Genomic DNA, 14,452 nt, shown 5'->3' on the forward strand with positions numbered 1-14,452 from the left:
TCTTGTTTCCTTAATATTATGTGTTTTTTTTTTCATTACTATTTATCTGAAGACATTATCATTAGATGTAGTTTAGTACTGATATCTTCTTCCAAAAAATTGCTTGCACAATTTATCACTATGAAGTGTAAAAAAATATTACACAATATACAAAATATTCCTCCAATACACCTATAGTTTGTTTATGTTCATCTGTATCGCAAGACTTANGGCTCGGAAAAACAGGTTACAACATGTTAACAACGGATTAAACAGTTTTAACTGCTGATAAAAGTGACAGAGGACACATATATGGGAAGTGTGGAAGCCTCTACTGTATCAAATTGACAGGAATAACAGAGAGTTGGCCATTCTAAGGTAAAAACCCAGCGCATACAGATTCATATTTTATTTGTTTCTCATCCAGACTGCTTCCCGCGCCCCCCCTGCAATGACACGGCGCCCTCCCTAGGGGGGCGCGCCCCACAGTTTGGGAACCTCTGCTCTAGACTATGGGACCGTGGTTTTTGCATGAAATAAAAAATGTATCTTCTAAGCTGACAATTTGGGACTGATAGATAATTGCATTTTTCTGTAACCCAGGTAAGACGCAGCATAAAGATTTGGATTGCAGAGTGTGTCTCTATATGCCTGTGTGTGCTGACTGTTGAAGCAGTGACTCAAGCCTCAGTCACATATGAACATGAACATCTTGTCTTGTTTCCTTAATATTATGTGTTTTTTTTTTCATTACTATTTATCTGAAGACATTATCATTAGATGTAGTTTAGTACTGATATCTTCTTCCAAAAAATTGCTTGCACAATTTATCACTATGAAGTGTAAAAAAATATTACACAATATACAAAATATTCCTCCAATACACCTATAGTTTGTTTATGTTCATCTGTATCGCAAGACTTATGAGTTTAATAGGAAACTATTGTAATAAGTAAATGGGAAGATGTTTAGCTGCATTCATGTTTGCAAACATTGAATTTCCATTAGCTTCTTATAGACCTTTTACTATAAGGTCTTGGTAGCTATTTCCAGCAGCTATTTAAATTTCAGAAAGTAAAGTTCCCCAATATATTCATGAAGGTTGCATTAAGAGTTAAAAGGGAGGTGATTTCAGACATGGTATCTTTGGAAATGGCATCTGTGGAATGTATTTGAAAAGAAGTCCTCCAGTGTTTTGGACTGTGTGGGCAAAAACATACGGCTTTGTGCCTGGTGTCGCTGCCATATGTTTCTGCAAGACGTGCATAAATTAAACTTTGTTAACCTCATTATTGTCATCAAAGTAGAATGTAACATTTTGTTAGATTCAGTGTTTATTCTGTCTATCCAGTTGGTCATATAATTAGTATTTTATGTGCTTGGTTCAAAGACATCCACTATTCTCTTTGATACTGACTCACACTGATTATATACAGTCTATATTGTTTAAACTAAATATAGAAGGAAAATATATTACATTTTTCCTTGTACTGCAGTTAATCGGAAAACATGTTGTAAGACACAAGAAAATTTTGAATATGATTGGAAGTTTTGACAAATGTAGAGTTGGTAACATTGGGATGTGTAGCTATGCTTCTTGATTACGAGTTATAAATGACAAAATGTTGATGCTGTAAATGGAGATATTTTTGCTGTTTTGCTGTGATGCTTTGTCGCCATCTAGTGGACATTAGGGAGAACATAAGTTGTGAATTCATCAAATGGACAAACCTTGCTACTCAGTGATGTTTATTATATATTTTACAACTCAATGTATTCTTCTTGGTTTTTCATGATATGCAAAACATGAAAGAAGCTGATTTTTCAACAACAAAAAAGTATTTCTAGTGACAACAACTAAGGTTCATCAGCTGCTTGAAAGGCTTTATATCCACTACAAAAACTGGTTATATAGGAAAAATGTGATATATTTCATACAAAAATCTTCATGAAGCATTGGGGGAAAAAATTGTTTCACTGAGTACATGTACAGTCAATTTGACTTTTATCCAATGAGCAAAAAAATTAAAAACTAAAAAGATTATTAAAAAGTACAAAGATACATTGGTATGTGGTATTGCTGCCATTTTACCACCATAGCAAAACACCCAGTAAAACTCAGACTGAGGGCTTTTCTAAGTAGAATAAACAGCCAATCCTAACTATGAAATAAAGAAAAGCTGAGAAGGTGTTAGTGTTCAGATGTGTTTTTGTAAGATAAAGCAAAGGATCTGCAGTCACATGGTGCAACACAACAGGAACAGCTCCTTGGGACTACAAATGAAGGGACGTTAAGCAGATCATGATCCATAATGTGCCATCAAGATTCCAAATGCAGGTTCCAACGAAACAAAACTAAAGATAGCCTTGGTATGTCGGTAATAAGAATGATGAAGTCCAGCTCCTCTTTATTTAGGGGATGAAAACAGACCATGCTAACATACAAATATTGAATTGATTTTATTTCATCCCTATTTTCTTTTTATTAACACTTTGGCTTGCAATATTGATGCATTATTATTTTAAATAACGAGTTGCTACTTTGTATTTGTTTGCTGAAATATTGCAGCTGCATAATAGAAGACCTTGTTTGTGTTTGATTATACACTGCGGATAAAATTGTAGTTAAAACCTGCATCCAACAGTGTTCCAATGTTGCCAACTAGTGGATAATATACGGAGAAGTTCTTTTCATTTTGGGCTAACCCGAGTACCTCAACTTGAATGGTTCAGCTAATGTAGTTGTTTTACTGGGAATAATCAACAAATTGTTGAAACCATAATGCCACTGAGTAAGATAGCCCCAAAGTCTCCAATCGTTTCACAATGATTGAAAAACGATTGTTTTCCAGAGTGTTGCTTCATTTTAGGTAAAACCAGCATTTCTTATTTTAGGACATATTCTGGCAGTTTTAGAAGTTTCAGCGTTGTGTTACACCAGAGGCATAAAATTAATTTCATCCATGTATGTGCTTTGAGCATTTTGCTACATCAAAAGTGTTTTGGTTTGGATAAAATGGATGCTAAAACTAAAGTAAGTGAACCTGCTTGGTACAGTTTACTGTGCCTGGGACAACGTTGGTGATGTGTTGCAAAGCTTTTCTGAGAGACTTGAAGCCAAATTCTTTCTGTGTGATGTGGGAGCAGAATCCTTTCAATGGGTGTCTAATCTTCTTTTTCTCTGCTCAGCCTTCTGGCAAACTGCTAAATCTAATTAGCTTAAGGTAGCATGACCTGGTCTTCAGGTCATTTCTTTTTAATATTTATTTATTTATTTATTTTTATATCAAATGTAGCCTTTTGATTTGATTTAGTTCGGCAAGAAAATTTACAGTCATGCCTGTACTTCTTAGTTAATAAAATTATGTTACTTAGTGCTATAAATTATTTGATATAAAGTGACTTGTGTACTGAATGCCTACTTTCACTTTCTGCTGATGCCAAAACAGTTACTACACTATCATACTTTTTCTCTAATGCTCCTGAAGTGTTAGTGAATAACTAAACATGGACACATGATACTTTCTGTACTTGAAGAACCCCCAAACAATGTCCTAATTTCTACTTAAGCCAAATGGTAATTTATCCTATTTACTATGAGGATTTTTGTATCCATCCATTTACTCTGCCTACTTAATCTCTGTGGTTACGGTGCCAAGCTTCAGCAGCCATTGAGTGGGAGGAAAGGTACATTCAGGACACATCACAGGGCAAGACACACTAACAGGAACAGGAACAAGTATCCGTGAGGATATTTTTAAGTTATTAACTCTGAACGTGTTGATTTTAAGCTTTCTAATCAAGTCAAACACACAATTCTAAAAAGAAAATTAAGACAATATGGTCATTTGAATCTTGGCACTCTAATTAAATTAGATAAGACAGGCCTTAACGTTTTGGAAGAATCATCCCCATACCTGATGAGCTACCTGGGAGCGTTAACAAAGGTTATACATTTACAGCACTTTGCAGTAACCCCACATTCCACCACTGACTATCAACTGGTATGACTGGGAAGAAACCTCCAGTTCAGCACATCATCACATTTACAACCATTCTTAAGAGCTTTGTAGCTCCCATGAAAAGCCCAGCAGATGCACAGGTCCACAAGCTTTTTGCTAATGTCTGTGGTAATCAGAATTTTTATTTTTATTTTTTTTTGCTAATTGGCGTCTTTTACTCAAAAGCTTGGTTTGCATTTAGTTACAGAAAATACATCCATCTATCCCCTGTATGTATCCTCTTGTTCCTGTTGAATGATGTGGGGGCTGGTGCCCAGTGGGCTGGGGTGGTCAGTGGGTCAGAGGCAGAGTACATCCTGGTCAGGCCACCAGCCCATCACAAAGACAAAGAACCATGAAGACATATAGTCACACATAAGGGCTTTTTAGAGAGATTCACCTAACAGTTGCGTTTTTGAACTGGAGAAGGTCCAGGGAGATCATGTAAACTTCATGCAGCAATACCCCAGGAAGGGATTCGAACCCTCAGTGATGTGACCAAATAAGTGAAAAGTTCTCTCAGTCAGAACAATTTAGTTTCTCACAGCACAGATATTGGCTATCTAATTTAAAGTTTGAGAGCTTGATAAAATGATTCCCTATTAGCCTGACCTTGAGCATTTCAGCCTCTTAGCTACTTTAGAAAGAGAGGCTACACTGAGACAGATTAAGGGCATAAACAGATTTAGGCAGAAGCCATTCTGATGATGCCACTGGCTCACAAATGATTCACTGTCTCATTGAAAAAAGAACGTAAGTAATAAGATTTTTTTTTTTTATTATTTGTCATGATGTTTTTAGAACAACAATAATAACTACAACAGCAACACTACTATCACTACTACTGCTAATTATTATTATTATTATTATTATTATTATTATTATTATTATTATTATTGAAATATAAACAATTTTGAACTGTAAATGTCATTCATTTTGGATAGTTTTCATTTTTATCTTACAGTTTGAAAGGAGAACAGTTTTTTTTTAATATAATTATTAAATAATCCATCCAATGAAATCCACCCAAGTGAGCCAGAACTGAGAGCTTTTAACTCTGCCTGACTTGAAAGGCCAGCTGTTGTGCCAACATTTCCCAACTACCAAACTGAGAGACAAGATTTTGGCAGCTTCTTCAATACAAATCCAGTGCAGCCCAGAGTCTTGCTCCCAAGGTTTCATTTTTTTCTAGAGATTTGTTCATATCTCTAAAGTCAAAAAGATAAAACTTATACTAACGTTTACTAATCAAATCTAAAGTTTTTAGTCAGATGTATACCCTTCAGAAAAAACTTGAGATTCACATTTATATGGCATTCCATATGTTATTTATTTTTATTTGATAAATTTGTAAAGTATTCTCTCTTCACTTACTAGTTACTGTCGTTTGGTCTACCCCACTGACGGGAAACCCTACCAACATACAGTATTCTGTCACTAATCCTGAGGCAACAATAATCACCTGGCTCATGTACAAACTGGAGGATTCCACAAGAGGATTCCCAAGGCTTATTCAAAAAAACCCACCCAGGAGTGAGAGAAGTCCATTTCAAGTTAGGCCTCTAAGTCATGGTGCCGACTGCCTAACTATGGACTGTTGCATTTAGAGATGGGGCAGACTCAACAAACAGGGAGTTGTGAGGAGATTGACGTTAAGGCTCTTCAGGATATGTATAAAAAATTTGTCCTGGAATGCCCGAGTGGAGTTCTTTTTCTGCATGAGTTTAAACGTTTCTTTGGAGTGGACCCAACAGGGGAAGCGTCTGATTATGCGGAGAACATGTTCCGAGCCTTTGACAAGAACGGGGTAAGAAAGGAACACTTGCTTGCCTTACTTCAAATCAAAGTACCAAAATCTAAGGCAAACTTCCTCTTTTAACTTATGTTTTACAGGACAATACAATTGATTTTCTTGAGTTTGTGGCAGCACTGAATCTGGTTTTCCGAGGAGACCTGGAGCATAAACTACGCTGGTCATTCAAGGTGTATGACAAAGACGGCAATGGCTACGTGGACAGGAATGAGCTGCGCTCAATAATTGATGTAAGTCTGATCAAATATTATCCCCGTGTTATGTCATTTTATTATTGTACTCCTACATTACTTTGTTAGATATTTGATGAAAGATACTTGAGCATACTTTTTCTATGATCACATTAATTAGTCTCATTTGATTAAAAATACAGTATTAACGTTTATGCTACTAATTTAGAAACCACTGCCTCATGAGATTATGGGGGGAAAAAGTTTGTAAACAAAGATTTATTGCATGATTTCACTTCTTTTAATTGAAACAGAAAACCAAATATTAGTATAACTTCTGCTAAAAATATCAGCATCCTTATTAGGTAACACAAACATAGAAGCTGATTTTACTGGTTAATTAGTGAATCTACAAGCTCAGATAACCAGCTTGCAGTCTGCTACAGACATGCCACTCGTAGCTTAAATATTCTCGTCTTAAAGCAGCTTTACCTTAATATGGCTGATGGTTGGCTCTCTTTTAGTTTTCACACCATGACTGTCACTGATCTTTGCAACCAAATTTTTCCACGGAGTAAAAGTGTAGTATGCTTTACACCAGTGTTTCCTAACCCTGGTCCTCAAGGCACACTGCCCTACATGTTTTAGGTATTTTCTTGCTTCAGTCCAGCTGATTTCAATTGATGACTGGCGTTTGTTGAACTGCAGTCAGTTGAATAATGCACTTTAAAGCAGGGGAAACCTCTAAAACATGTAGGACAGTGTGCCTTGAAGACCAGGGTTGGGAAACACTGCTTTACACAGCCAGCTTACTGACAGCAATGAGCAAGATGTGGGCGGAGGGGACAGCGACGTGTCATGCCGTAAAATGGACACAGTTCTGACATGGTAACAGTTACTAGCGCATTCATATTAGTGGAAATGCTTCTTATTCTATTTAAAAGTCTGGAGAATCAGGTGGCAGTCAAGCTAAGAACTGAGCAGAACAAGAGCTTAGAAGAGATCTTTTTTTTTATATAGAATATCATAAACCTAAGATTGTCTTGGGAATTTGAGTGATCTTGCCTAATTATTATTTAATTTAGTCCCTGTCTCTTAATAAAGTGCTGTATCTCAGTGCCTCCTAGCCCTGGAGCTCAAGCTCCCCTCCGTCCTGCATGTTTTAGGTTGCTCCTTGCTGCCACACACCTGACTGAAATAACTGGGAGATCAACAGGTTTCAGAAGCATTGATGGTATGCAGAGGAGGTCATGCATTATCATTTGAATCTGATGTACAGGAACAAAGACAGATCTGAAACATGTAGGTCAGCTGGGAGGGCTGAGTGCCAGGATTGGGATCCATTGCTGTAGCTGTTGCCGTCCATAATCACAAGCATGGCTGTTGATCAATAAAACCTGCTGCTCAAGTCTCCCAGGGTGTGTTTACGATGATAACCTCAGCTCACCAGAATATCACATTTTATTGTATCTTTGTTGCTAGATTGGAATTACATCAACAAAACTACTCACTTTGACTTTTACTATAGAATGCATTGAATGTTTACCACACTAATTAAGAGGTGAATGTCCTGAAACCATTCAATATTTTTGCATTCCAACTGCTAACATTGCAGGAATTTATCTACATATTTTGTCTGCACTTCCATGTTTTCTTTACTATTATTCCAGAGTATCTATCGGATCAAAAAGTTCTCCAAGAAAGACATGAGCGAGACACAACTTTCAGTTGACGAGGTTGTGGAACGAATATTAGATGCTGTTGACTTTGACGGAGACGGTGAGAAAACAGTGTTGCGATATGGTATAAAAAGTGCCACAAGAAGGCAGCATTAAACACGTCTTTTTCTGCTTTCACAGGTCACATTACTTTGGAAGAGTTTATTAGAGGTGCACAGGAAGATCCATGGGTGCTAAACATGTTGAGGCTGGACATGAATCCGGCTGGATGGGTTCTGGAGAACAGAAGAAAGAGTGCACATTTCTGATGAGTCAACTCTGCCTTTGCTGTGATGCGAAATAGACACAGTCATGGTGGCAGAAATACAGCAGACTTTTTTTTTATTCACATGTCTGTGCCATTTATGAACATGCAGTTTCACATTCACAAATTGAAAACATATCGCTTTCAGTCAGTTTAACATTAACCACAATTTGGTTTTTGGCACTATAAGAACCCATTACAACAATTGTAACTAAGAATATAAAAACATGGCTTCTTATTGGTTTTTGTACATGACTCTTATGTTTCATTATGCTGACTTAAAATATTCAATTATGAATTTTGTGTTTAGCTTTTTTTAATGGGTCATTTAACTCAAACCAACAGCCTTCTTGCCATTAAGTGTCAGTGAGTAATGGCTTTACAATGCTTTGTTAAAAATAACTTTCTTGAGGCTTTTTGCAGATTTTTGAAATTTCATTTTATGCTGTATCAGCAATTTAACTGCTTAGTTATATTACTCAGATCTCTAAGTATTGTTTAATTTAATAATAATTGTCCATATTTGTAAATATGCAAATTATGTTGGCATAATATTTTTCACTGTAGATAATATTTTACTGCAGCTAAAAGCTCTTTTTAAGACCTATTCAGAAAGGAAACCACTGCAAAATGTTGCTTTATCTTGTTTTCTGGCTGTTTTGAAAGAATACTTTTTATTATTTTAGAATTGTCTGAAAATATGTTTTGCTATCAGTTACACAGTTGTCCACATCAACCAAATACTTTCTGGAACTTTCATCAAAGTCACCATACAGCTACATCTTTAAAATCTTAGCATAAGACCAAGTGTGAACAGATCAGTTTATGCCGTTTTGCTGGTGAGCAACTTCATATCTGTTTTTTGTTCCTATTTATATTGTGTTCCATATTTACTTTTTTTGTGCCCTGCTTTCAAGTGTATACATGAATAGCTAGCTGTCTGTGCCTTTTTAATTGCTATTAATTGTAAATACATCTGTTTAGGTTGCTGAATTAAATAAAACTAAACATATTTTTCTGTTTAAATCTTGTATCTGTTTTGCAGTTATCTAGGCTTTTTGTTACTCAGACTGTTGTACTATAGGCAAATACAAAACTAACATTAAAGAATAAAAAGTATTTCATCAGTATAATGTGTCACTTCATTAAATAATCACATATGGTGCAAAAGAGAGAACAGGGTGAAGAAAGGATACCTGGTTTGCGGATTACAGCTTTAAAATTAGTTTGCTAAAGTCTTTAACTAAGAATAAGCTTCTTTGTTGAGGTCAAACTTTGCATGAATCAATAGGGTCTCTCAGATTATGACCCTCACGCCATTAAAGACAATCAACAGACAAAATTAAGTGGGCACATTTTGCTATTTGTTATTGAAGGCTGACTTTAGGTGTTTTGTTAAGAAAAGGCAGGCAAATTTGAACAATTTAGACATAAAAAGGGGGAGGGGACTCAAGGTTTTCCTACAATTTGTACATTTTGACTCAAAACAGGGATACAATCAGCATAGGTAAATAGTTAGAAAATGGTGGGGGTTTTTCATTAAAATGAATTATGCAGGGAATGATAATACAGCATGGATTTAATAATCTGTCATGAAAATGTATGCTTTAGACATGGGATCAAATTTTAGGTTCATTCCTAAATATTTCATCACTTTGTATGAGCCTATTGTGTGTAACTTTTTGTGGTATTTTTTTTGTAATACATAAACTGTTTTTGTCCTTGTTACTCTGATCTTCCTTTAGAAGTGGATGAGAGAATGTTTCATTAAGTGGGAGGTTCATAAAACAGGTTTGTTAAAAAAAATCACACATGTATGTCCAAAACACAGCAGAATTGACTGTAGACTCAAACAATGAATAAACTGCTAGACACAGGCATATTTCATCAGGTTGTCATGCTTGTTATGAAATGTCTAAGTAGGATGACAGTAATAAATTTTGAATTTTAATCTTTTCTTCAGACTGTGTCCATACTCATGAGAACGAAGCGCAGAGAGGAAACTGTTTCACAGTAGAACTAAGTCACACACAGCTAAAAAAACAAGCCTTCACAAAACTCTTCTATCACATGCATAATCATTTAATATATGGAAGCATAAAATACAGTACAAAGCCAGCTGACCTAAAGCAACACTTTTATGAGATACCTGATATGGGATGATATTTTATTTCAGTTCTACTTCATTTTTTTATTAAACTTTATGTAGTTGCTGGTTTCATTTTCCAGCAGAGCTTGGCAGCCTTCTACAGCCAAAGGTGTCTGATGTAGTGACCATAGTATCATTGTGCTTGGTTGACTTGCAAACTGATAGCACCTAAACCCAAAAGAAAATCCATGTGGTATTGTCAACGTTAATTTATTAAGGCACATTTAAACACCAGTGGACCAAAAATAGTGCCAAGTGAAACCAAAACATATCAGAAACAACAGTGAAAACACAGAAAAGGCTACTATTAATGTATCTTAGGTTTCCTTAACACCTAAGCAGCACAACACAGGCTGATCAAATGATATGTGGCATAATTAGTGCAAAAAGATTCCCAACCCATTCCCAACTTTTTAGATTGGATACTTCATGGGTATTCCTGTCAGTAGGTTGACTGTTTAGTCTTTTTTAGTTATCTTGTCTAAAATTGAGAAAAACTAAATATTAGGTCTCAAATAATTAAAAAAGTAATCAAAACAAACACTTTGTGTACAGAATACACCACTTTGGGTGTAATGACGCTCTACTTTTGACTCAATAAATGAAATAAATGAACATTTAGGTTAGATTCTTTTCTTGAGAGGCACGTAGTGAATTAAGAAATTTAGAGTTCTTGGTCAAATTAGCACTTATTAACATGACCTGCAGGCTGCCTGGTTTAACAAATAATGCTCGTTTTAAATGTTTTGCAGGTTGCAATTCATTTATCAAGCTAATACATGTCCAATATCTTTATGTGCTGTATCTTTGATGAGTTTGGTTGCCTCTATTAAAATAAAAATAAAACTTATGATTTTGTTTTATTTTTCAAGCGTTATTAAATAAATAAATACAGCCGAGAGAGCTATGACAAGTGGCCATTTTTTCCAGAGTCTTCTAAGGCATTACCCCAGCAGCTTCGCCGCCGCACCTCTCAGGTGTCCGTCGGGCCGGGCGGCTTCACACTGTCAGCGGAGTCGGAGGAGACATGAACGCGCGGCGGCATGGCGGACAGAGAGAAGCGGAAAGCCACACCACCGTCCGGCCGCAGCATCCAGGTGAACTCTCCGGTTAGCTTCAGGTAAGAAGTCCGGCAGAAAGAATCTGACTCGGGGTAAATGAGGTGCTTGTGTATTCACCGAGCTGGCTTATTTGCGCTAGGGGCAAATCGGGTGAGACTCTGCAGAACTGATGGGTGCTGATGTTGGCTATTTGGATCCGCCGCTGCAGCAGGAGGAGCAGCGCTGGTCCCTTTCTTTGGAGCTTCGGCTTTTAGGGAAGCATCTTTTGATTTTGGGCGTGTCTGGTCCCACAGGACTCAGACGGAGCGGTGTTGCTGCACCTTCACAGAGCATATGTCGCATAACCTACTTTTTCTTAATCTGATCAAACCTCTAAATCGCTGCAGTCTTTAAAACAACCGCATTTCGAGTGGAACTGCTTTGGTTTGAGCCCATTTGTTTCTTTTTTTTTTTTTAATAAACTGTTTTGTCTGACATTTTTAAGACAGCTTTGAAGTTAAGATGGCATCAACTGTCCACCTCCATAATTTTACAAAGGGCAGCTCTTATTGACATATCAGTATAATGTAGTGTTGGTATATGGTTCATTGTATTTACACAATCCTGATTGTGTAAATGTTTATTTTACTATGTATTAGTTTGTTATTCAGGTTTTTGATTTATCTGTATGTGACTGAACATGGATGGATATTTTATTGCACAAATTAAACTGATAAGCTGCTTAAAAATAGAACTGAAAAAAAATAGATGTGACTGGTTCAAGCTGATTAAATATACAGATATAGACAAGCTGAAATCAGCTGCATGGTGTTGCTTCATGCACTCTCATATAAATTCAGAGGTTGCAGTTATGCCTGTGGCCAAAGCTACGCTCATTAAGTACCATTACTTTGTGGCTGAAGGTCCTTTGATCAATATTCCCCAGCGAGATAACAACAGAAACTCACCCTCCCTCAGGCTCAGTCTTTTCCCATCCCAATATTGTATATAAACATGCCAGTCTCTGCTGTAGAGACTTTCTTTGCAACAGTGATTGTACTCATTGTCTGACTAGCAGATAATTATTTAAATCAAACTAAATACAAATGTGCTTCCATTGAGTTTAACCATTTGAAAATCAATAACTTAAGCATAGAAATAAAAAGCAATCCATAGACAAAATGGATTTATTATAAGACATAAAAGGAAATCTGTGGGATAATCATAAAGATTCAACAGATATGAATCACGCTGAAAACTTGATTCTGTGTTTTCTTCTGTGTTTGTGATCAAAGGAATAGCTCAGTAGTGTTGCTGACATGAAATGAGGCCAGAAAACAAAGTCAGGTTTGGATTGGTCCCAGATCAGCCATATGCTGGCATGTTTGGTTCCGTGACATTCTTCCCCTCACATGCTGTGCTTGAATTATCAATTCCTCTCCTACTTGCTGATGTTAAAAACAGGGCAACCACATTGCTGCATTTGCAGCTCTTATCTTTGCTGTATTTATTGTCTTTGATGTGGGAGCAGTTCCACTTTAAGCTCAAAACATTATTTTTGTTAGGGGTTTGAATAACATTTTTAGTCAACAAAGTCAAGGTGCAGCAAAATACATTTCCATATAGTCAAATAGCATTATAAAGCTAGCTACTCCATAGTTTTGCAAATGCATCTTGAATATTTAAGCTGGGGTTTTGGGGAAAAAGGAGTTGAACCTACAGTCTTGAAAACCAAACCAAAAAAGCAAACTGTGTTTCGCCTAACAACCTAGGTCTCGGTTCAGTTGAAGTGAACTCTGGCACGGTTCGAAAGCATATGCAAGCGAACTAGAAATCGCTCCAAAAGCAGGAAGCACACTAGCGCATAGCATTCTGGGCCAACAGAGCCAAAATAAATGTGTAATTCTAGCACTGGAGGGAGACATGGCTTGTGGTATTTGACCAGAGACAAAAGAGAAATCCTACAACCACTAAAACCTGACACTACTCCATTATTGTTTGTACTTTGTGAAGAAGGAAGTTTGTTGGAAAAGCACTGAAGGTACTTTGGGAAGTAAATAAAGCATGTAGTCCAATCTAGAAGGTGGTGTTGGACCTTAAATGTTTTGCCAGCTGCCATAAAAATAGAAGAAGACTTTGGGGAAACATTTAGTTTGTATTAAGGTGTCAAGAGACATCTAGTGGTGAGTGTTTGTAAGTGCATTCTTTAATTTAGAACTGCGCAACACTTTTACTAGTCTGTTACGAACAGGGACATGCTAAGCAGCAGAAGCAGCTCAAGTTGTGAGCGTAGCTGACAAAAGTAAGTTTAACCTAATAATAGCTGCATAGACAATTGTCATGTGTTTTGCCGCTGTATATACGCAATGTTTAATTTGTGTTTGATATTATTAGTTATTTGTTATGTAATATTTGAGGCTGTTTGTTGGTGGGCGCTACATGCTAAAGCTAACCGCATCAGGTGCAGTGTTTGCATTGTAAACTCTGTTAAGCATCGAAGTTATGTGTGTTTAAGCTTTGGTTATAATAAGTTAATCATACTGTGAGGATGTAAAGGTAAATATGCCAAGTAGTTTTATCAATGCAGACAGCATGCATTTCTGATTTTGTTTATTTCGTTCTTTTATAGACCACACCCATACATACACTCTTACATATTCAGTCGTAACGCGAAGGCTGCTGTGTCATCTGCCCATAATCAAAGAACAAAAACGATCTATAAGCATCCTGTCTACTCCTCATCGACACCCCGAGGTGGATATCAACAGCAGAATCCATTTGCAGTCTTAGTCTGAACCTAAAATTCATAGGTATCGAACTTAGTTTGCCCAGGGTCGTTTGAACCTCTTCGTGGGGTTTTGTGTCGTTTCCTTCAGTAGTTCTTGGTGCAGCGCCACCACAGACGAGGAGGTGAACATGTTTTTCGGAAGGTTTGGATTACTTGACGGTGCTGTGTGAAAGTGAACCATACCAGCTAAAAATCTTAACAAATGTTGCAAGTTTAGTCCCCAATCAAACTGAGTCTACCAGACTATCATGTGTGAAAACACCCTAAGTTGGCAACATTGGCAAGTGATGACTAGAAGGTATTTTGCCTATGTGAGGATATATATTTTGATTGTTTTCTAAATTAACCTTTGAACGTTCTTGCATAAACCAGATAGGGATAGTGGAAAGATGGCAGGGCTCTAACATACAATTGGAAAAAACAAAAGTTCTTTCTTTTGATGGCCTTTTTGACTAACCTTAACAAACAGATAACTTGCAAGTTCCATAGGTTGACTGCATGCGGTAAAATATCTCAAAACCTGTGTGTT

General features: G+C 36.7%; 1 protein-coding gene across 1 annotated transcript; it reads left to right on the forward strand.

Moving 5' to 3' along the window:
* The first annotated feature begins 5,524 nt into the window (after nt 1-5,524).
* LOC103153590 (guanylyl cyclase-activating protein 2-like) lies at nt 5,525-9,076 on the forward strand. Its single transcript, XM_007574570.2, has 4 exons — nt 5,525-5,787; nt 5,874-6,023; nt 7,634-7,742; nt 7,823-9,076. The coding sequence occupies exons 1-4, from the start codon at nt 5,590-5,592 to the stop codon at nt 7,948-7,950; spliced, it is 585 nt and encodes a 194-aa protein (XP_007574632.1). The 5' UTR covers nt 5,525-5,589; the 3' UTR covers nt 7,951-9,076.
* Nucleotides 9,077-14,452: the final 5,376 nt, after the last annotated feature.

This window comes from Poecilia formosa, unplaced genomic scaffold (assembly GCF_000485575.1).
Source record: "Poecilia formosa unplaced genomic scaffold, Poecilia_formosa-5.1.2 Scaffold356, whole genome shotgun sequence".
In the NCBI taxonomy this organism is placed as follows: Eukaryota; Metazoa; Chordata; class Actinopteri; order Cyprinodontiformes; family Poeciliidae; genus Poecilia; species Poecilia formosa.